General features: G+C 46.6%; 1 protein-coding gene across 4 annotated transcripts in view; it reads right to left on the bottom strand.

Annotated features, from left to right (window-relative positions):
* Ascc1 (activating signal cointegrator 1 complex subunit 1) overlaps window positions 1-24,568 on the bottom strand; it is a 91,410-nt gene that overhangs the window by 62,195 nt on the left and 4,647 nt on the right. For all 4 annotated transcript variants that reach the window (XM_021204824.1, XM_029542479.1, XM_021204826.2 and 1 more), the window contains exons 3-5: window positions 24,233-24,332; window positions 19,481-19,578; window positions 18,143-18,321 (exon numbers count right to left, since the gene is read on the bottom strand). In XM_021204824.1, coding sequence (XP_021060483.1) covers window positions 18,143-18,321; window positions 19,481-19,578; window positions 24,233-24,332 — 377 coding nt within the window. The remainder of the gene's footprint in view (window positions 1-18,142; window positions 18,322-19,480; window positions 19,579-24,232; window positions 24,333-24,568) is intronic.

Genomic DNA, 24,568 nt, shown 5'->3' with positions numbered 1-24,568 from the left:
ATAAAATAAATAAAAACAAAACCTGACTGCATATGAAAAGTCAGAAGCAGTCTGAGAAAAAAAAAGGAAGGAGAAGGAGGAAGAGGAGGAGGAGGAGGAGGAAGAAGAGGGGGGCAGGAACTGAAGTAACAGGGCTGCCCTCTGGAGAAAGGGACCCTGAGGAACCGGCGGCAGCAGCAGCGGAATCCTTCCAGCCCTCTCAGCTCTCTGTCCTGTCTTCCCCACTGCAGGAGCAGAGCGTCCAGAGCAGAAGCATCATCGCCATGGTTAAACATGTGAGAGTTAAACCAAGTAAGTCCTATCTATGGTCACGAGAGCCAAGCTAAGTAGGTCAGGGGGCCACACTCTGAGAAAAACGGCTGGTCACAGCTCGTCTCTGGGCCCACCCCCAGGGAACATATGAAAGTCACCAGTGTCCTTTTCCCCTCCCTGGGAAACGGCTCAGCTTCACGAGTAGTTTCACCTTCTTATATATTCCTGCATCCAGTTGTAACAGACTGAACTGTGAGTAATGGCAGCTTCTAAGACAAACAGCACTCTAGGACTGAAGACAGGAGGAATCAAGTCAGGAAGGCCATTATACTGGTTTGGTTTGGTTTTGTTTTGTTTTTGCCTATTAGCCTGCTAAAAATAAATCCTGCCTGACGATCACTGCATTGGAGCCCTAGTGTGACTTCTCCTTCAAGAGCTCAAGAACCAAGAGTGGGATGGGAGGGAGGGAATCAGAGAAAGGCAGTCTCCTGCAGTAGAGACTCCGCTATAGCTCTGCTCCATGGTTACCTGGCAACAGCCAGGCCTGCCTGACTCACCATAAAAGGGTCTGCTCACCCACTCCTTGCTCTCTTGTTTTTCCCTTCCTGTTCCCGCCTGCTCCCCATTCCCTTCCCCTCTCTCTCTCTCCATGGCCTCTACTTCTCTACTCTCTCTGCCTTTCTCTGCCTCTACTACCCTCCCCATGCCCTAAATAAACTCTATTCTATACTATGCCATCATGTGGCTGGTCCCTCAGGGGTAAAGGACGCCTCAGCATGGGCCCGTTGAGACACCCCCTTTCCCCCTTACTTGACATACCTCCATAAAACACATTCCCCCCCCCCTTTATCTTTTTATAAACACATCACAGGGCCCTCTAGCAATCACAGGCCACCCACAGTCTTGGAGTGCAGAGATGGAGCCACCTCCTTGCTGTCCCTCTCCCCTAGGGAAGCACAGTCCTAGGGAAGCTTCTGTTTGTCCACATACAGGCATCCCATTTCTTCTTCTTGGTGAAGAGACGGGAGGGAACACTTGGGCAGCAGCTCTGAGTGGGGGAGGGTACCCACGGTTGTCTTTCATTGCTAGTATCTCTCAGTGGTGTTCATGGATAATCTCTAGGCCCCATGGGCACTGTCAGACTAGTTTCCATGGAGACAGGGTGCTGAGTCCCATGAGACTAGGCCTGCCACCATGGGGATAGTTCAGCCATCACAGGCCTGTGCCCGAGGCTGACAGCAGCACCTGATTTCCTACATTGCCACCCAGCTCTGGTCTACAGTCTGTCTCGAAGAACTTCAGATCATTAAAGATAAATACAGTTCTACAAAATAGGAAAACTAAGTGCTAATTAGGACTGTACTGAATCCTACTTCTCATCTACCACATGACAAGTCAAAAGCCCACCAGTCCATGTGTAGTACAGACTGAGCTCTTCCACATATTGCCAGCAGAAATGCAAAATGTCTTGTAATCCCAGCACTCATGGGCCAAAGACAGGGGCATGAGGAGTTCAATGTCAGCCTGGGCTGCCCTGTCTCCAAGATTAAGGACTGAATTGTGTCCTCCTCCAACCCCCGCCCCCCATCCTATGTCAAAGTGCTCACTCCCAGGAGACAAGGGGCCTTGATGCAGATCAAATGACCTCATTATCATCAACTGACGCTCTAATCCAATGCAGCTGGTATCTACACGAAAGAAGAAAAAATACCAATAAAACACAGCAGGAATTCCTGTGCCCATGAGGACACAGAGAGAAGTCATCTGTCATCCAGCAAGAAGTCTCGCTAGTCTCCACCCTGCGAGACTTCATCTTCCAGACTCTAGAACTGGAAGAAAACAAAGTTCTCGTCTGCTGTAATCTCTGACCCTGTGACCATGAACTAAACAGAGGAATGAGCCCAATGACCCAATTCCTAGAAGTGGATACTGAAGATGTATTTCTAACAATATGAAATACTGTCTATGAGTTTAGGCAATACAGAACTACCTAAAAATACCTAAGTGTCCAGTTGAAAACTACATATGTACATGTATAAGCAACAAGGGATGAGTTTCCAGAATGCGTTATTAAGTAAAAAGCAAAACAACAAAGACTTGATATGCTTTGCTACCATTTGTGCAAGGCTGAAAAGAACAGACAATCATATACAGAAAGGTGCTAGGGATTTAACTAAGTTGGTAAAGTGCCTGCCTGGCACACACAAAACCCTGGGTCTGAACCCTAACAGAATATGAATCAGGAACAAGTGGGCGGTTCATGCCCATAATCCCAGTGCTCACAGGTAGAGGCAGGAGGATGAGCATTCATGACCATCCTCGACGCCTTAGTAAGTCAAGTCCAGTCTCCAACAACAACAACATAGGCTTTGCAGACCAGGCTGAACTCGTCAAGACCGGCCTTTCCCGGCCTCCCAAGTGCTTGAGTACAGGTATGTTCCACCACACTGCTATGACCCTTTATATAGTCTTGATTTTTAGAAGTACGTTGATGGCATACATTTAAAACATAGATTAACAGGGATTTAAAAGGACGGGGAAAACTAAAGCCGGAGATGAACCACAGGGATAGGTTACACTGCTGAGCTGTAGCCCTGGCCATCTACACAGTGGGGTCCAGGCCAACCATGGCTCATGGGAGACCTGTCTCAAAACAAATCATGTGCACACTTTTCTTTTGTGTTTTTCTCATCCCTTATTAGGCAACTAGTTCCACTGTTCTCCAGTTCATTTGTCCTGTATTTTTAAAGATGTGTTGTTGTTGTTGTTGTTGTTGTTGTGTGTTGTTGTGATGGAAACTATGGTAGCAAAGCATACAAATCCTTAACACACACAAAACCACAGTTTCCATCACAACAACACACACTGGGGGTGGGTAGGGGTGGGGTTCAAATGAACACCAAGTTCACACTAAACTAATTAGTACATATTTGAATTTTTATGATAGGGTGGGTTTGGGGGAAGATTTGCCAACACGCCCCGAATTCTCTTTTCCCTTGTCTTTTTATTTGTGACAGAGTCTCACGGTATATATAGCCCAGGCTGAGACTATACAACCAGCATTCAGTAGTGTTGTTGTTGCTGACCCCCAACTCCCTACCCCCTTCAACCCCACAGGGATGGGAAGTCTACCATGGGCTGAAGTAGTCAAAAGAAACCCTTTCTTCCCTGTTCCTTTTTAAAATTGTTATTCATTTATTATTTAAATTATGATATCATTTATGTGCACACACCCGCACACATGTTCAAGCCACAGCACATGTGTGGGGGTCAAACAGGAACTTTGGGCATCAGCTGTATCTTTCCACTACGTGGGTCCCAGGGCTTGAACTCGGGTCATCAGGCTTGGCAGCAGGCGCCCTGACCCACTGAGCCCTCTCAACAGCCCCCATTACACTGTTTCTGTCAAGGGTTTTGTCATAGTCACAGAAAGCCGGCTAATCCACCTTACCATACCCTTTGCAAGGCTATCACCTTTATCCGCTTGGGTTCGCTTGCCAGGGAAACACAGAATACTGAGAAACTAAACGCACATAGTACAACAGAGCACAGAACAAAGGAGCCGCTCGAGGTCACATAACCTCAAGTCTTTAGGGGGTTTTGAATCATGAGGTCATCCTGTCTTTAACTCTACTGGAAATTCATAAGTAGCCTTACTGGGAAATCTTTTAATAAGCAGAGAAACACTAAATTTTACCTTGCTTAGTACTGCCACCACCAAAATAAACATAAAAATAAACCAACCATATCTCTTCTAGAATGGTCTAAATTTAATATAAGATCAAACGATCTCTAAGACAGTGGTCTAAGTCTCCAGGGCCATTGTTCCCCTTTGCTGGGAACAGAGACTCCTACCTCAAGTTTGCTCATTGAAACACATCAAGACCGACATCGAGTTCTTTACCCCAGGGTTTAATTACACTGGGCCCCGCTCCAAGTCTGCCATTATTTGGAGCTGGAACTGTTCTGCTCCATTAGGTTGGCCACCCAGGCTGGCGCCTGAAAATTCTAATGCTATTGACCTTGCACCCAGGGAGGCAAGCAGGAGGTAACAGGAAGCAGCTCTGTCTGGGTGGAAATAAGCATGCTTCTTTATGGCAAAGTCACATCTCCAAGGTTCTGCTTCTTTACACGTTAAGTAGGGTCTCAACACAGATCCAAAGCAGCCTCCATCAGAGGAGTGCGTTGAAGCCCAAGCCAGAGTTTAGAGCCCCCAGTGCACGGCCTTAACTCTGCACCAAGCTGCTGCTTGTGGTCCACCACTGGCCACCGCATCATCACCTAGGGCTTCCTCTGATCTGAGTTTGTTTTCTCTCCTAGGAACTGAACTTACAGCCTCTCACATGTTAGGCAAGCATGCTACCACTGAGCTACCTCCTGGCCCTTCTCTATTTTGAGACAGAATCTCGATAAGTTACTCAAGCTATCCTTTTACTCCATAGATAGCCTGCACCTGCCATCCTCCTGCCTCAGTACCCCAGCAGCTAAGGAGACAGGTGGGCAGCATCACACCCACAGGCCCATCTCATTTCTGGTCTGGCACCCCAGGAAATGCTGGCAATGTACCTCTAGCGCTGGCAAGCTTGAGGGAGAGGCCTAGACAGTGAGTGCTCCACCATGGAGCACTCCTTCTGCTTCCTTACCACTCAAAAGCACGGGCTGCGCTCACTGTGCAATGACTAAGAAATGAGCTTGGAAGAATCTGATCGCTGTGCTCTGCCTTGACAGTAGATGCTGACTAGCAGGGACAAAAATAATCACCAATTACACACAAATCCATCATCCTTTAGCAGGTCCAGGAGTTATGAAAGCTGCGCCTTACTTGGTGTTACTGTCCCAGGCTCTGACTCCACTGTTACCAGGCCACTGTTGCTAGCAAGTCATTCCAGGTTTCTCAGCTTCAGTTTCCTCTTCCATGAAAGAAGAGGGATCGCCTACCTTACCTCTAAGTCAAAGGTCCTATATACATCATTTCACACAAAGCCCATGAATAAGGAAGGACCTGCTAAGAAAATAGGCCTTTGTGACAGACTCACCAACTCACTTCCTGGGACTCTGTGCAAACAGAAAGGAAATAAGCATAAGGGCCTGCCTTCTTGCTCACTATATCCATTATTTTATGGCAAAGCCCCAACAAAACACTTCAGGCAAATGATGTAAACTTCATCAGTATAGGAAGTTATTCAAATAAGGCAGAGCGCAGAGTGTTTGGCTCTGTAACCAGACACACCTAGCTGCTCTCAGCTCAGCATCTGTGAAACACCTCTGTCTCAGGCCATTCAGGAGACTGAATGAAATTTAATGAGGCCTCTGGCACACAGCGGCAGGGCTTCCTCCTGCTTCTTACATGCCTAGGCTTACACAAACCACTCTACAGTCCCCGTTCTAGCAGGACTGGGAACTAAATTAGGCTCTGCTGAGTCATTTTCATTATTTCTTTAAAATGTTTAGGAAAACTGACTTCCTCTGAGAGCCTCTATGTGTTATTAATGAAACACTTTGTTGAGCTATATAAACTGATTTTTCTGGCTTAAAATTTTCTCTATTCAGAAAGTAGAGAGGTTCTTAGTAAGATAGAACATTCAAGAATAAGCCATCATGTACCAGGGAAAAGAGCTTCGCCATACAGTGCTTAAGTTTTCAGCCACTAAAGAGAAGAGCCTCCCCCTTCCTAAAGGAGGGACGCACTTAGCTTCTGTGAGAGCCGTGGAGACAAGCTTATGTTCCTTAAAGCTTAATGTGCCTCCCAAAGCAGCTTACAAGCATTAGTGCATTAGTGAGCACTGCTTCCAACAAGAGCGAGTCTCAAAGGCAGACCTGATGACGCTGACCTCAGTGACTGTCCAACCAAACTGGATGGAGGTGGCTCAACTTTTACTCTGATTCTCCCACTCCCATGCTCCTGACACCATGGTGTCCCTTGCTGCTGCTCTCTAATCCTCAGGGATACTCCAAGTCCTGACTGATGTAATGATATTTAACAACACAGCCAGCTGACACTCGTGCAGCACTAGCTACATGCCGTGTCTGCTCTGAAATGATGTCACCTTCTTCATCCGGTGACACTGTGACTCCTGAACTATTACTACCTCCACTTTAGAGAAAGCCTCCAAACATCCCAAATATGCCAGGCACCCTGGCTTCTCTCAAGAGGCGCTATGAACAGGCTGCTAACTGGTACTGAGCTCTTTCACCCTTGGGCATCCTTCACAGCACCTTCATGACTATTTTTCAACAATGCTAAATTTACCACCCCAGGTTTTTACAGGAGGTATGCAGGTTAGGCTTCCTCAGGACCTGTCCTCTCTGGACCTCTACATCACTCCTGCCTACCTACTTTCCAGTCCCAAGAAACTCTTCATCCTCCTGTGAACACCTCCAGGGGAGCTCGGCAGAAATCCCTGCCCTTCCTTCAAGATTCTCTGTGTCACTGGCCTTAGCAAGCCTTCTCCTCCAGGTGCCCAGCACACTGCTCCAGCAGCTCCCCCCTGGCAACACTAGTTCTGGGAGAAATCTGCCCCTTTTGCCCCCTGAAAAAGGATGTGGAATCTTTAAGGAAAGAGCTCACTATTAGGATAAAATACAGATTTAATTACTATGTGTTATATCTACCCAGCATGTGGTAGGCATTTAATAAAGCATATGAACTGAAAAAAACAGCACACACACACACACACACACACACAACCCACAACTGTAAGTCCTGTCCTCCATCCAAATGGCAACTCTGTGAGCATCTCCTTTCTCTTCTGTCCTAAGTGACAACAGAACTCAAGGGGCTTGTGACTCTTCTTACAGCCAGACTACCTTCACTAAATCATTTCATAAGGTACCTACAAACTTTCCAATTTCCTTAACATATAAAGAATTCTAAATTATATGTTAAAGCTTATATATAATTTTCTTCTTCAGTGAATAATCCTAGTGACCCCAGACCCAAGAGCCACTTCAGCCCAGGGACAGCCTCACACAGGATGAAAACCGAGGCTCTGAAGCTACAGGAGATTCAGGTTCTCTGGGCAGCCTGAAAAATCCCCAGTTGCTGCAGACAGATCTATAAGCCTTCAGCATGCTCCACCACACACAGTTTTGAATTACTGTGTTTCATTACTGATGCGCCTTCGAGCAGGTCCTGCTGTGAGATAAAGTGGAATTACAGCGGCAACAGTGGCTACAGATGATCGAGATACGCGGGGCTCTAATACACTTCTTGAACCTGTGGACAGTAAGACATTTACGATTCGTAATGTGAGCAAGGAGAGACTGAAAAAATAAGGTGCCATTTACCTGCAGATCACACAGATGAAAAATGCCTCACCGGTGTCTTTGAGCAGCTAAATCCCACATTAAATACTTGGGCTTCGGGAGCTGAAGCCCAGAGATGATGGTGATAATGTCTAGAGTCAAATAACACTTCTTATAGAACTGATGAGTGCAAAGGAAGGCAATTTCAGGAAACACTTTACTAAAAGTAAATGCCATTTCCTCAGAGAGGGAAGGGGAAGGTCAAGGACAGGCATGCTATCAAACAAAGAGAAAGAAGAGCGACCACTTATATTAAAGGGGGAAGTTCAAGGACAGGTGATAAAAGGACAGATGGGGCTTCTGCAGCCCAGTATGGTGGCATGAACCTAGAATCCCAGTACTTGGAAGGCAGAGACAGGAGGATTATAAGTTCATGATTATTTTCAGCTGGGAATCAAGTTTAAGACCAGCCTGGGCTACATGAGACAGTATGAATATATTTGGTAACTGATCCTCTTCTGAGGTAATTACGGTAAAGATGAAGTCAGGTAGTTGAGCCTGGACATAACCTGATGTCTGGAGCCCATATAAGAGATTAGGAGACAGAAACACACACAGGGAAGCCTGTGTCAGAAGAAGATGGCCATCTGTAAACCAAGGAGATCGGTCTGAAGAGAAGATCCCGGCACCTGATTTAGATTTCCAGGCTAGAGAACTTGGAGAGAATGAACTGGAACTGGCAAGCGCAAGCCCTTGGGCTCGGTGCTTTGTCACTGAGGCCCTCTATACTAATCTACACATGTGAACTCGACAGTGTCAACAAACAGACACCAATTACTTCCATGTAATAGCAAAAGGCAGCTGAAAATTGAAACAAGCACACATACACACACACACACACACACACACACAACCCAGCAATTTTGTCTTTTTAAAAAAGATTTATTTAGCATTGGTGTTTTGCCTGCAGGTATGTTTGAAGGTACCAGATCCCCTAGAATTGGAGCTACAGACAGTTGTGAGCTGCCATGTAGGTGCTGGGAATTGAACCCAAGTCCTGTGAAAGAACAGCCAGAGCTCTGAACCATCTCTCCAGTCAGCAGAAAAGTGCAATTGTTAAAAGGCTATTTACAATACCATCCTAAACAGGAGAAATCAAGGATGATTTTAATATAAGTAGGAAAGTAGTGGCAGGCATGGTAGTTCCTAAGCACCTGGAGGCTGAGGTGGGATCACTTCAAATGTAAGGCTAGCCTGGGTTACATAGTGAGTTCCAGGCCATCCTGGGCTACAAACAAGAAAGACCCTATCTCAAAAAGCAAGATAGGAAGGGAGGGGGGGGGATTTCATTTTCCTTTGTTTTATTACTTTTTATTTACCTTTGTATCGCTCTTCTGTTACTCACACACCAATCTCACTCCCCTCTGTCCTTTCGTACCCTCCCTCTGCCTTTGCAACTCCAAAGAAAAAAATCTCATTGTGGAAGCTGTAGTCTGTCACAGTGTTATCTCACAATATACCATTTTGTCCACACATCTTCACTTGCAAATGTTCATTGCAGTGAGTCATTGGGCTGGTTTGAGGTCTCTGGCTTCTGCTATCAATACTAGACCCTCACCGGGACTCCTCTCTGATATCCTGTTGTTGCCCTGTGTCATAGAGATCCTACAGCTCCAGCAGTTCATAGGTGGGGTAGATGCTGGGCTGGGCCAACTCAAAGCCCTGGATCTGGGCCTGGGTGGTAGTGGAGTTGATCGGCATACCAGCTCTCCCACACCCACACCACAGGGTGAGCTCTCCTCCACTGCCCTGGCTAGCTCATCCAGTGCTGGAGCCAGCAAGGGACAGAGCCAGCTCTTGTTCTCTGGCCCTCCAGCCAGCTCACCTGCTCTCATGACCCAGGGCCCAGCTCTCCCAAGGTGAGGGGCGAGGTCGGGGAGGTAGACAAGTTGCTGGGCCAGTTCTCCCACATTTGCGCCCCTGACATCAGGTTTGAAATAAAGGAATCTTTTTTTTTTTTTTTTTAGGGGCCAAAAGGTGGCTAATTTAATATAATGTCTCCTTTTCTAGTACATGCCCAGAAAGCCTGCACAGCTAAGTTCGAGTATGTGCACACTTGTTTACACACGCGGAGACACACAGCCTTGTCTCCCACCAGACACAGGCCTCAAAGCAGCAGCTGACAGGCAAGGCAGCTTGAAGGCGGTGCTTTTGTTCATCGGTCTATTTCTCCAAACACAATATCCTGAGTACCTATGATGGCCACGACATCTGCCAACATGTGTCCCTTAGACATCTTGTCCAAACCAGCCTATAACTCCAGCTCCAGGGGATCTGATGTCCCCTTCTAGCCTCTGCAGGCACCTGCTCTCATACACACACACCGAAATAAAGGAATCTTGATACCATCCTTCCACACAGACCAGGCTGGCTTTAAACTCAGAGAACCTTTGTTGCCTCTGCCCCTCTGCCCCTCTGCCCCTCTGCCCCTCTGCCCCTCTGCCCCTCTGCCCCTCTGTTCCTCTGCCCCTGCCTCCCTGGAACTGGTATCAAGTCACCACACTGCTGGTCTCGCCCACTCCTTTCAATGACAGTGAAACAGAAATCTCAGATGAGCTTAAGATGAACCAATTAAAACCATGTCACTCAGCCCCTGAGGAGACACCTGTCACCTCAGTGAACAGATACAGAGCAGAAGTCACCTGACCTGGGATCACAAATGCACACTGCCACTTGAAAATCGCTGCTGGCTTTTAAAGCCACTGGCCTGTCACTCTAACAGCGGCATGAAGCTCACTAGAACACCTCTTCCATGGAACAGAGATAACGGTCCCTTGCTTGTTTCCTCTTCTGTGCTGTGCTCTTTCCTGGCTGCTCCCAGGGAACCGTTTAGAGGCAGGAAGGAGGCTATATCAGTGCAAAGCCTCCCTGAACTCAGAATGGCAGTGGTGCAGGCTGACACAGGCCAGCATGATGTCCGTACCTCCTTCTGGAGGAGTTAATGCGATTCTGCCAGCATTTGCTCCCTGTCTGCCTATGCCAGTGTGCAAGGAGATGAAAGGCTGTGTACACGCCCACACAGAGACAACTAGTCACAGGGCACCTGTCCCATGTGAGCCGTGCACAGCACTGTAAACAATAGACACTGAGCTCCAGCTACGCTGGCATTTACATGAAGAGAATTTCAAAACTGAATCACCTCAGTGCCAGCATAAAATGACAGGTATACACGATGATGTGACTCTTTGTGCTTCTGGATTTGCTGGTCTTTTGTCTTCATGCTCTGCCTCTGAACCACATCTCTCCCATGCCAGTGCTTCTGAATGTCTAGCTCACCTTCCAACCCATGCAAAATGAACTCACCCTGCCTGAAATGTTAAAGGAAAAACTGTTCTCATATACATGTGACTATCTGCCATGTACATGCAACCTTGGTTCAGCACGAAAAGTCAACCAAGATTATAATTGGTTATATAATACTCTGTTAAGTCCAGGCTGGCCCTTGGGTGGCACATACCTTTGAATCCCAGCACTTTAGGAAAAAGAGGCAGAGGCAGGTGGATCTCTGTGAATTCAAGGCCAGTCGGTTCTCCACAAGGAGTTCCAGGATAGCCAGGACTACATAGAGAAACCCTGTCTTAAGACAAATTTTAAAATGAGCTTAGGAAAAAACTATACTAAAAAATTACCCCTGGCACTGCTGCGCCTTTCGAAGGTAGCTTCACCTAACCTGTGTCCTACTGTTTCCCAGACAGTGCCTCCGCTTCCCAAGCTGAACTGTGTTCTCTATGTACCAGAGGATGAACATGGCCCCTCTGCCTAATGCTAGGATTACAGGCATGCACCACCAGACCCTGTCTGTGCAGCTCAGGCCATTGAACCCAAGGCTCCCTGCACGCTAGGCTAGCACTTTACCAACTGAGCCACATCCCCAGGCCACCTGATCTTAGCACTCTAATGATGCATTGTAACCTAGCAACAGTAAGTATGGAGGGACAGCTAACATTTATTAAGTATTTATTGTGGCCATGCTGAGTACTTGAACTCCTTTAATTCTTCCTAAAATGTCCCCGACCAGACCATAAGACAAGTTCGTTTGCTCAACTGCACATAAGCGAGGACTCCAGAATCAGATCTCAGTCAACCTCTCTGAAAACTGCAGAAATTAACCACTGTTGTGTTTTATCCCAAATGTCTTTATTACTCTTCATTGCAGAATTAAGGAAGCATAACCGGGGGAATGGAGAGATGCCTCAGCGGATAAGAGCACTGCTGCTCTTGCAGAGGACCCAGGTTCAGTTCCCAGCAGCTCCATGGCAGCTCAAGATTATCTGTAACTCCTTTTCCAGGGGAGCCAATATCCTCTTCTGACCTCCCTAAGTATGCTGAACATATGCATGCATGTGGGCAAACATACATACAAAAAGTTAATAAATCTTTTATAAAAAAGAAAGCAGAGCATGGACATTCAAACACAGAAGGAGGTTAACTGGACAGACAGCTCAATGGGTAAGAGTACTCGCTGCTCTTGCAGAGTAGCCAGGTTTGGTTTCCAGCACCTATGTGATGACTAACAACTGCCTTTAACATCATTTCTAGGGGATCTGATGCCCTGGCCTGGTCTCCACAGGCACTGGAGAAACATGGTATACAGACAGACACATAAAATAAATTTAAATAAGTGTTAAAAAAATAAAGAACTACCAGACAGTGGTGGTGCACTAATCCCAGCACTCTAGAGCAGAGGCAGGTGGATCTCTGTGAGTTTGAAGCCAGCCTGGTCTACAAAGTGAGTTCCAGGACAGCCAGGGCTACACAGAGAAACCCTGTCTTGAAAAACCAAAAAAAAAAAAAAAAAAAAAAAGACCTATGGGGCTGGAGAGATGGCTCAGTGGTTAAGAGTACTGGCTGTTCTTCCAGAGGACACAGGTTCAATTCCCAGCACCCACATAGCAGCTCACAATTTTCTGCAATTCCTGCTTCTGGGGATCTGACACCCTCATATAAACATATATGCAAACAAGTCACCAATGTACGTAAAATAAAAATAAATTAATTAAAAATTTTAATTAATAAATTTTTAAAAATAAATTAATTAAAATTTTAATTAATAAATTTTAAAAAATAAATTAATTAAAATACAGAATTTGTACTGTATATTTATAAACTAGATCATCAAAATGTAACATTTTTATTCCACAAATAATAATACTGGTAAGAGGATAAAAACACAAGCTACATATTGGCAGGAAATATTTGCAAAGCATATATTCTTGAAAGAACAAACATCTAGGCTATGCATGAGTATGTCAACATTAAAAAAAATTTTTTCTGGGCTGGTGAGATGGCTCAGTGGGTAAGAGCACCCGACTGCTCTTCTGAAGGTCCGGAGTTCAAATCCCAGCAACCACATGGTGGCTCACAACCATCCATAACAAGATCTGGAGCTCTCTTCTGGAGTTTCTGAAGACAGCTACAGTGTACTTACATATAATAATTAAATAAATCTTTAAAAAAAATAAATCTACAAAAATTAGCCTCTTATAGTACAGAATTAACAACAGCAACAACAAAAATACCCCAGCCTCTTAAAAATAAAAATTTCTTTTTTGAGGCACAGTCTTACTACAAAGCCCTGGCTAGCCTGGAACTTTCTATGTAGACCAGGTTGGCCCTGAACCCACAGAGATGCACCTGTCTCTGCTTTCTGAGTGGTGAGATTAAAAGTGTGTGTCACTAAACCCAGCAAACAACCCAGCTTTAACTATTCTTTAAGGGGCTGGTGAGATGGCTCAGGGGTTAAGAGCACTGACTGTTCTACCGAAGGTCCTGAGTTCAATTCCAAGCAACCACATGGTGGCTCACAACCATCCGTAAATAGACCTGGCGCCCTCTTCTGGAGTGTCTGAAGACAGCTACAGTGTACTTACATATAATAAATAAATCTTTAATAAATAAATAAATAAATAAATAAATTCCTTTAAAAAGTTTATGTGTGTGTGCCTGGGTGTATGTGCAGAACAAGCGTGCAAGCACCCTCAGAGGTCAGAATAGGGGTCAGATCTGCTACAACTGGAGCTACCCATGGCTGTGAGCCACCATGTGCATGCTGGGAACCTCCGGAGCCCAGAGCTCTGCAACAGCTGCCAGGGCTTTAACTCCTGAGCATCGCTCTAGGCCTAAGAACAATAACTCTGAGATGGGAAAAACCATGAAAGGGAGCTCACCAAAGAAAATGTACCAGTGAGGGGAAAAGAAGCTAAACATCAGGGAAATGGAAACGGAAACTACGTCAGATGCTGCTCTGTAACTATTAAAATGGATAATATAAACAATAGTGACTATTAGAGAGGGGGGTGAGGTGTGTGTGTATCTGGTGAAGGATGTGCATATGTGTGTATGTATGTATCTGGTAAAAGATGTGTATGTGTACGTGTGTGGGGGGAAGGGTGGTAAAGATGTGCATGCATGTACAGAACTCATAGAGTGGTCAGAAGGCAACTTAGAGAAAACTCAGTTTTCTCCTCCCAACTTATGTGGGTTCTAGGAACCCAACTCGAGTTGCCAGGCTTACCTGACAAAACCTCTGCTCAATTGTTTATAGCAATTCTAGCTATAATTGCCAAAATTTGCAAAGTCCCAATGATGCCCTGTAACAAAGAGACAGATAAGCAGAACTGTAGCCCGTCCACGACATGTAGCCCATCCAGCTCACTCAGAAGAACTGCTCATATACGCAGGGCAGACCAAGCCGTCCTAGTCAAAGAGGCTCGTGTCAATGGCCTATCCGTGGGACTCCATCTCAGGATGCTTGTGTTGACACCAACACCTATCTATCAGTGTGATTCTCAGGCGTGGTGGTGCACCCCTGTAACCCCAGTAGCTTGGTGGGCTGGGGCAGGATTGTGCTTGAGAGTTCAACACCAGTGTCCGGGGTGTCAGGAAGATAACAAAGGATGTCATGGGATGGTGGGAACAGCTCTGAAGGGCCTGCCTGTGGCCATCAGCCTGCTCTAGATTTGAACAGTGCTGACAGTCAAAGACTTATGTGTCTGTTAGAATCCATACAGATGTACACCTCCAAAGCTATTTTCACTGTAAAGTACCTCTGAATATAATTTTAATTTTTAATCCTTCCATCATGGCAAACAAAGTAGAGATTTCTTTAAAATTCTGAACTTTTAAGAAGTAGACCATCCAGCTGGGCGTGGTGGCGCATGCCTTTAATCCCAGCACTCGGGAGGCAGAGGCAGGCGGATTTCCGAGTTCGAGGCCAGCCTGGTCTACAAAGTGATTTCCAGGACAGCCAGGGCTACACAGAGAAACCCTGTCTCAAACCACCCCGCCCCCCCCCCCCAAAAAAGTAGACCATCATATTTAAAAAAAAAAAAATCAAAGTTCAGAAAACAAAAAGAAAAAGAAGAGGGGAAAGATTCAAAGGCTGGAAAGATGGCTGAGCAGTTAAAAGCACTGGCTGTTCTTGCAGAGGACTCAGGTTCAGTTCCTGGGACCCACATGGTGGCTCACAGTGTCCAGTGACCCCAGTTCCAGGAGACCCACCCACCTTTTCAGGCCTCCACAGGTCCTGCATACACAGAGCAGTTACATACAGGCAAAATATTTTTGTACACATAAATTTTAAATAGATGCTAAATCTTTTAAAAGAGACGGGACTAGAGGCCAAGAGCAAACAGCATCTTTAATGTACTCGCTAGCTCACGGCAGCTGTGGTTGCTTGCAAAAGATGCACAAGATGAAAGCAGGGAGCATTCCAGCACAGAGGAAGCTAAGGAGCTATTCATAGTCATTAGCTGCCAGGGGAGAAAGCCTTAGTTTTCTTAGGCATATGGTCTCCTGGTACGTCAAGAATTCTCCATTACTAGTCCCCCCTACGTGTGTGTGTGTGTGTGTGTGTGTGTGTGTGTGTTACGGGTATATATGTGTATGTGTGTGTGTGTATGTGTGGGGGTGTGGGGTGTGAGTATGTGGTGTATGTGTATGTGTGAGTATGTGTGGGAGTGTGGTATGTGTGTATGTGTGATGTGTACATGGTGTGTGCGTGTCTGTGGGGTGTGTGTGTGTGTGTGTGTGTGTGTGTGTGTGTAAGTTATCTCCATCTGCCATTGACCCCAGCATTTTACCTCAAGTTTGTCAGGCTGGGCTCAAGCGCCAGCCTCTGGGAGATACTTCAGCAAATTAGTTTGAGAAGACTGATGCTATCGACATTAGGTTGTACCATCTGTGTACAGGACAGACATGGTATCTTTTCAATCTTTACAGCTGTGCTTGTACCCTGCCTTGAAATGGCTGTTTAAGCTATGATGTAGACACAGAACCTGCAAGTGCTTAAGAGACAAGTGACTTGAAAATACTTCTACCTAACAAACCTCCCCTGCACGGCATCCACTCTCCAATGCGTCTGGGTTCCCTTTGGACTAAGAGCCTGGAAATCAAACCTCTGGCTCCTTCCTCCTTTCCTGGGACAAAAGCAATACACACAAGAAGAATGTCTATAGTGTTGAGAGAAGGGAGAAAGAACCCGAAAGAAAATTCTACTTGGAGAACTTAAACTTCTTGAAGATAATTTGGATGAATACATGAAAAAGACTCAAACATATTACGCCCTTGTCACTTCTAGGAATTAAGTAACAAACTAATCAGGACAAAGTCATTACCGAAATGAAAAACAGAAAGAAAGGAAACTAACATAGAACACTAGGTAACACTCAAAACCCAAGGTTAGCTGAGCTCGGGATGATGTCACATGCTGTCATCTCAACGACACAAGAAGCTGAAGCGGGAGGAGTGTGTGAGCTGAGGAGTTCCAGAATAACCTAGCCTGGTCAACACAGGTGAAATCCTCATAACAGAAAAAGGAAGGAGCCAGGTGGTGGCCCACGCCTTTAATCCCAGCACTTGGGAGGCAGAGGCAGGCAAACCTCTGTGATTTCAAAGCCAGTCTGGAGTTCAAAGTGAGTTCCAGGACAGCCAGGGCTACAGATAGAGAAACCCTATCTTGAAACCTTCTCTCACCCACCCCCAAAAGTGGGTGTGGCCAACCAGTTACTGGTCCAGCTTGAGACCCACGTCATGAGTGGAAACCTAGAGGAGCAGGACCTGGCTGGCGAGTTCAGAGGCTTGGATAGAAAATGGTTCCTAACGATACTACTCACAGAAACCCTTCCCTCCTACTGTGTGCGTTACTTTATCCAGCCTTGATACGAGGGGAGGTGCCTAGTCTTACTGAAACTTCATATTCCATGGTTGACTGATGAGAACGCTATCATTTTCCAAACAGAAATAGAGAGGCGGACAGGGGTGGGCAATGGGAATGTGGAGAAGAGGGATTGTGGGAAGTCGAAGGAAGGGAAACTGCTGGTGGGATGTAAGGGGGCAGGGGGGGAGGAGGGAATGGAAACCGACCATATGTCAACTTGGTCTGATTATTTGTTTTTTGGACAGGGTCAGGCTAGCCTCAAACACAAGATCCTCCTGCTTTCGACCTCCTGACTGCTGGGGCTCCATCATGCGTTTCATGTGAGGTATGAAGAAAAGTACAGGGTCTGTAAGTGCTTCACGGCTTACTTTACTTTTTATGTGTATGAGTGTGTGTACACTGCATGTGTCGCCGGTGCCCACAGAAACCAGAAGAGGACATTGCATCCCCTGGAACTGGAGTTAGAGACAGTTCTGAACCACCTTGTATGTTCTCGGAACTGACTCCGAGTCCTCTGGAAGCACATAAACGCTCTTAACAGTGGGCCATCTCTGCAGCCTCCAGGTCTACACACAAATGTATCTGTTATCACGGCACTAACCCGAGGGAGCCGCAATGCCTGAAGTCAGGAGGTCAGCAGATTGTGGTACTTCCTTCCTCTTGCCACCCAAAAGGCATGGTGTGGAATACTGTACACACAGGAACAGCCTTCTATGCCAGGCAAGGGGTACACATCTGTAATCCCAGTACTGGGGAGGTGGTGACAGGAGGAGCCGGAGTTCAAAGTCCTCCTCAGCTACAGACAACTCCAGTCCCAGGAGATCCGCTGTTCCTTTCCGGACTCCTCAGACACCAGGCAACACATGGCACACAGACAGACACAAGTAGGCGACACTCACATTTACATAAAATAAGATAAAAGTAACGGAAACTTAGAAGACTAGAGGTAGGTCTGGGAGATGGTTCAGTAGGTAAAGCGTGCACTGCACAAGCAAGAAGGCCCAAGCTCAGAGTCCCAGCAGCTGCACAAAGCCAGGAGCTGTGGCAGACATCGGTATCCTCAGCATGGGTAAGCAGGGGAGATGGGGGAGAAGGGACAGGGACAGGAGGATCCCAGGGGCTAACAGACCAGCCAGCACTGGCAACTGTCAGGGTCTACGTTCAACAGAGACCATATCTCAAAAGAGAAAGTAGACCAAGACAAAGAGAAGACACCTAACATCAACTTCTGGCCTCCACAAGGGCAGGTGCAGCCCACTCTCATTTATACCATGTATGAATATGCACACACATAAATAAATTTTCAAAGAGAAATGTTTCGTATCTTATATAAAAACATAGGCAGATATGTCTATATTCCTGTTTGAATTATGAAACACTTCTTACTTTTTAAAAAAAAAATCTTTTTTGATTCTGTTTTCTGCTTACCTTGGAACACTTCTTCAGCACCTCCTCCTGAAACTGCAGAAACCGTTCCTGAACCTCAACTTCATTGAGGAAGAAGGAAAGGAAGTGAGTGAAAGGCTGCCTCCTCCTGAACGTGTCCAGGAGCACGTCGATCCGAGTTCGCGCTGAGACCACGCCATTTCGATGTTGACCAGTGATCACTGCAAGCCAAGCCAAGAAACAGTAACAGCTCGGCAGGTAGAGACAGGTAGACGCCATCCGCCATCCTGTGCTACCACCTCTAGGCATCTGAAAGGGCTCTGAATGAACGAACGGAAGGGTCTGAGCGGGGAGCTCATCGTCAAGGTAAAAACACTACCAGCGAGTTCAGTAAACGAGGAATATGAAAATAAATTACGCCGGGCGTGGTGGTGCACGCCTTTAATCCCAGCACTTGGGAGGCAGAGGAAGGCGGATCTCTGAGTTGGAGGCCAGCCTGGTCTACAGAGTGAGTTCCAGGACAGCTAGGGCTACACAGAGAAACCCTATCTCGAAAAAAAAAAAAAAAAAAGAAATTACTTGGGGTTGGGGAGGAGGCTTGGCCAGGAACGTGTGGAAGCACACACACTAAGACCTGAGTTTAGATCCCCAGGACTTACATAAGGACCGAGTGTGGAGGGAATGTGGAGACAGGGAGGACCCGGGGGCCAGCTGGCCAGCCAGTCTAACCAAATCAGCAAGTTCCAGGTTCAGTGAGCGACAAAAATAAATAAAAAAATAAACAACCAACATGGAGCACAAATGAGAAAGAAAGACACTTGAGATCACCCTCTGGCTTCCTCATGCACCGATGCACAGATGCATGCATACCCACAGGAACAGGTGCACAACACATGCACACGCATGCACATGTATACACACACACTCAAGTACCTCAGCCAGGAGTGGTAGCACATGCCTGCAATCCCTGCACTTGGGAAATGGAGACAATAGGATCAGGAGTTCAAAGCCAGCCTCGGTTACATAGTAAATGTAAGGCCAACCTGGGTTAGATGACACTCTTGGGGGTTGGGGGGTGCAGGGATGGCAGTGAGCAGTGAGATGGCTCAGTGGATAAAGGCACTTACTGTTGTCCATCTGACAACCCGAGTTCAATCCCCAGAGCCCAAAGGAGAGAACCAACGCGTGCAGAGTGCCCTCTGAGCTCCACATGTCACGGCACTGTGCACTGACACACGGACATATGCACACACACACGTGCACACACACAAACTAAACAAATGTAACTCAAAATAATTTAAAAGTTAGGTCCACTTCTGCACATGTGTAAAACATAATTAAGGAGAACTAAGCGTAAGTGTAAATTATGCCAGGTCTCACCGATGTCCCCTTCACGCCCATGTTTCGGGATGTCAATAGATGTTTTAGTCTCCACTTCTATCCTTTTCTTGGTATCCCCTCTCTTTCCAACTATGTGCCTATAATGCAGAGAGAGGGAAAATACATGCTTAAGTTCCACATGGCCAGAAACACTCCCTAACAGAAAACACTTCAATAAAGGTTAAATGTCTGTAGAGAAAACCATGTCATTAGGACTCGTGGGACATGCTATCTTCACTCACAAGCAAAAGGCTGCCATCTCTGACTCAATGCATCAACAGAAGCTCCACCTGCCTACTTCTCAAGTCGATTCAAAGTCTGGGTCTGCAGGCAGCAAGAGAAATCAGATACAGCCTCAAATGTGCTTTCAGCCACCAATGCATCCACAGATGCATCTGAAGCAGAACTTTGCCCAACAAACCAACTCTAAATTCACCCTAGTGGAACTAACCTTGAAGGTTTAAATCTGGCTGCCTTAGTCACCGTTCTCTTGCTGTGAAGAGACTCTATGACAGAGGCAACTCATAATGAAAGCATTTGACTGGGGCCTTGCTCAGAGTTTCTTTCTTTCTTTTTTTTTTTTTTTAAGATTCATTTATTTATTATATGTAAGTACACTGTAGCTGTCTTCAGACACTCCAGAAGAGGGCGTCAGATCTCGTTACGGATGGTTGTGAGCCACCATGTGGTTGCTGGGATTTGAACTCCGGACCTTCAGAAGAGCAGTCGGGTGCTCTTACCCACTGAGCCATCTCACCAGCCCCTCAGAGTTTCATAGGGTGAGTCCATGACCAGTGCGGCGTGGAGCACGGCAGCAGGCAGGCAGGCAGGCGTGGCACTGTCTGCAGTAGCTGAGCTCACATCCTATCTACAACTCCGAGGCAGAGTGTGAGACTCAGCCTGGTGTGGGCTCTTCAAACCTCAAAGCCCACCCCAGTGACACACCTCCTCCAACAAGGTCACACCTAATCTGGGAATCGAACTGGGAACCGAACATCCTCATCTATGAGCCTACGGGGACCATTCTCACTCAGACCACCACAGAGGGTAAAGAGCTTAGGAAAGGGATCAGAAGTTACCATTTAGTCGGCTTGGAAAGCGCAAAAAGAGCCATGCTTTGGGAGGTTTGGAATCAGTGCTAAGAGACTGAGGCAGGAAGATCAGCAATTCAAGACTAGCCTAGAATACACGTGCGCGTGCACACACACACATGTACACAGATACAGAAAGACATAGAGAGACAGAGACAAGAGACAGCCTTGTATCAAAACAAAAATAAAAAAGGGGCAAGAGAAGCAAATGTGACCCTCGAGTTAAGCACAGTACATATTAGTGTTTTGTTTGGGAGATTTCCCCATGGATGTAATACTATACTACAATATTATGTTATTTATCCATTTTATTACTGTGGGTGTTTGTATATGTACATCTGTTGACTCACAGCTACCAGAGTGGTCCTCTCGCAGACGGGACAAACCCAGCACAAGCCCGCCCTTCCTCCCAGCTCCCACCCACCCATCTCAGCTACTTCCAACTGACTCATTTATATTCCTTGACTGGGCCTCACGTATAAATAATACTGACACTCAAGGCTACCTTCTGGAACCTATGGGATTAAAAGTGCTAACGTGGGCAAGACTACTGGATCCCAGGAGAGACGTTTCAGAGTCTACAAAGCACTGAGACCATCACGGGATGATAAAGTTAATGGAAAGACCTCCCTGTCGTCAACATTATTTCAACTTAAACGATTCCAATTACACACCCAATACCACAGCTGACTGTGTCTAAGACTCTTCTCTTAGGGAAGAGTCTTGAACCTGGGGCTTTACATATACTTGCACAGCCTGAGCTACCTCCTAGCCCTTAGTCAATTGTCTTTCCAAGAACAGCAAAGTCTAATCATTTCCACTGAGGTCCACTACAATAGTCCTTTTTTTTTTTTCCAACAGCGAAATGTTTGGCTGGGGATGCAGCTCAGTGGTAGAACACTTATCTGGCAATGTACAAAGGGGTCCAAGAGTCCAGAAAACATAAAAAAAGACTAGGACCAGGCGTGGCGGCGCACGCCTTTGATCCCAGCACTCGGGAGGCAGAGGCAGGCGGATTTCTGAGTTCGAGGCCAGCCTGGTCTACAGAGTGAGTTCCAGGACAGTCAGGGCCACACAGAGAAACCCTGTCTTAAAAAGAAAAAAAGAAAAAAAGAAAGAAAGAAAGAAAGAAAGAAAGAAAGAAAGAAAGAAAGAAAGAAAGAAGACTTAGTCGGCCAGCATCTGATCTAGCATGCGCATGTTCATCAGGAACACAAGAACTTACAGTCTACAGCATTCCGAAGGTCACCACCGGAAGTAGGCATCTAAGGAACCTTTACACACCTCAGCCCTAGCACCTCCATACTTTTAAACAAGTTACACTTTTTTTTCCTCAGGAAGCTGAAAATGTCGTGTCATCCTGAAATCATGTCTCCTAGGAGGAAATGTCAGCAGAGCCTAGGAAGTGAGCTGCCAGGATTAGCTTTGGTGTCCCATTTGGCTCCATTCAGACAGAATCTTATTCACAACAGGTACTTCAGAATGTTCTCAAGGAGGATGAAAAGGAATCCACATGCATTCGGTCCCGGTGTGCCGCTCTCCTCCCCCCGAGTGGACCTAACTCATCTGCTGAAGCAGAGAAACAGCACTGACTGATGGGCTTCTTAGACCAGTGCCTTCCCAGGCAGGCCCGGAGGAAGCCGCTCAGCTGCTGACAGCATTCGACTAGCAGTTAGTGCAGGGGACAGCGTGAGAGCATGCGTGCAAGCACACGCTGAAGTGACCACAAAGTCCACAGCAATTTAAAATGGTAATTCTCAAAAGAGCACATTAGTCGGGATAAGCACTGAGGGCTAACGAACAGGCAGAGGCCTGCCTCCAAGGCTTGCCTCTGTGGAGGGGACATGAAGCAGCACATGGACACATACAGATACGGACTATGAACAATGCTACTGACCCCGGCAGAGGGCGTTATGAAAAGCACACCGTGGGGTGGGTAGCCCACGAATGGCAGGCGTGGCAGGGATCAGAGCCAGCTTCTCCAGGAAGGAGAATTTAACTAGGTAAGAAGACTGAGGGCCAGCACACAGTCAAGGCAAATGGCTCACCACCCACATGAACTCAAAGGCTGGAAAAACCATGGCGCATATGAGGAACTGAAAAAAATCAGACCCTGTTCTGACACTAAGCTCAAGGCAAAAAGAGTAATATAAGCTAAAGAGGAAAAGAAAAGGAAGGAAGGAAGGAAGGAAGGAAGGAAGGGGAGGGGAGGGGAGGGGAAAAGCAGAATCAGCCAAGGCATGCTCACAATTTTGTCCACTGCTTTAGTGAACCACAATCCCATCTGCATTGGAAAAGCACCGACAGAGTTTTTAAAATGTATTCTTAGTATATATGTGTGTATACGTAACTGCCTTCATGTGTGAATGCATATGTGTGTGCCCCTTCCACAGGTGAGTACATGGAAGTCAGAGAAAAGCTCTGTGGTATTGGTTGGTTCCCACCATTCACCTCAACGAGGGTTCCAGGAGGGGCTCAGGTCGCCAGGCTGTCCTGGCGAGTGCCTCCACCTGCTGAGCCATCTTGCCAGCCCCTACAGTGGATTCTAAGCAGAAGGTGTCAAATAATCAGATCTCCCTTTTAAAAAGATCCCTCCAAGCCTGAGGCAGGAGGATCAAGAGCGCAAGAGTTCCGTGTCAGCTTAACTATAAAGCAAGACTGTGTGTCAGAGATAAATAAATAAATAAACACGTGGGAGTCGGGAGGCTGGAGAGACGGCCCAGTGGTCAAAGCCCTGACAGCTCTTCCAGAGGACCTGGGTTAGATTGCTAGCATCACATGGTGCCTAATAACCATCTGTAACGCCAGTTCCAGGGAATGCAGTGACTTCTTCCAGCCTGCACAGGCAAGCATGCAGGCAAAAGACCAGTCCACATAAAAACAAATCTCACAAACAATGCTTTGCAATCATTCTACTTTCAATGTGAGGGCTAAGAAGAGAGCAGAGATTCGGAGAGACTACAGAGGGGACGCCGAGAGGGCTCAGCGAGTCAGAGCTTGCTGCTCTTGTACAGAACCCAGGTTCAGTTCCCACAGGCCATATCGGGTGCCTCACAGCTACCTGTTAAGTCCCGTTCCAGAGGACACAACCAAGCCCTCTATCCTCCTTGGGCACCAGTCCGGCAGGATTCACACATACATGGAAGCACTCACACATACAAATTAAATAAACATATTTAAAAAGGAATGCATGGGGCTGGTGCGATGGCTCAGCAGGTAAGAGCACCCGACTGCTCTTCCAAAGGTGTAGAGTTCAAATCCCAGCAACCACATGGGGGTTCACAACCATCCTTAACAAGATCTGACTCCCTCTTCTGGAGTGTCTGAAGACAGCTACAGTGTACTAACATATAATAAATAAATAAATAAATAAATAAATCTTTAACAAAAAAAAAAGGAATGCATGGAAAAGGGTGGCGGTGAAGATAAATGGTAGACTCAAAGGACGTTTAAAAGTGAAAGTCAGCAGGCTGTGGTGATACACACAACATGATTCCATTAATCTGCAATCAGTCCTCTGACATTTCAGGACACGAAACACTAAACTCTCATCATCAGTAATCAAGCATTGCCACTAAAAGTAAGCGTGGAAGAATGAAGGCTGGCGTCCTGCTGAGCTTCCTGGAAGCGCCATCCCACGATGGGGACTTTACTCACTCACTTGTAGAGCAGGCTAGGGGCACTGACGGTGGCCCGGAATCCGTGAGGGGTCTGCGCCACCTCGTAGGCACCGCAGGGCTCATCTGAGTATTCCATGGAGTCTGCAAAGAAACCGTAACATCTCTGAAGGCTCAATGGAGAACGGCTCCCGCCTTAGCCCACAACCAATCGCAGGGTTTAAAGAGGGGAAAGAACAGCCCAGTGAGTGTTTTACCCCTAATCTGCTCATAGAGAAATAAAAGATAAAAAGAACATGGTGAGGTCTGGAGAGATGGCTCAGTGGGTAAGAGCACCGACTGCTCTTCCGAAGGACCTGAGTTCAAATCCCAGCAACCAC

This window comes from Mus pahari, chromosome 9 (assembly GCF_900095145.1).
Source record: "Mus pahari chromosome 9, PAHARI_EIJ_v1.1, whole genome shotgun sequence".
Classification (NCBI taxonomy): Eukaryota; Metazoa; Chordata; class Mammalia; order Rodentia; family Muridae; genus Mus; species Mus pahari.
The sequence above is the reverse complement of the archived record's forward strand: the minus strand, read 5'-3'. Positions and strand labels throughout refer to the sequence as shown.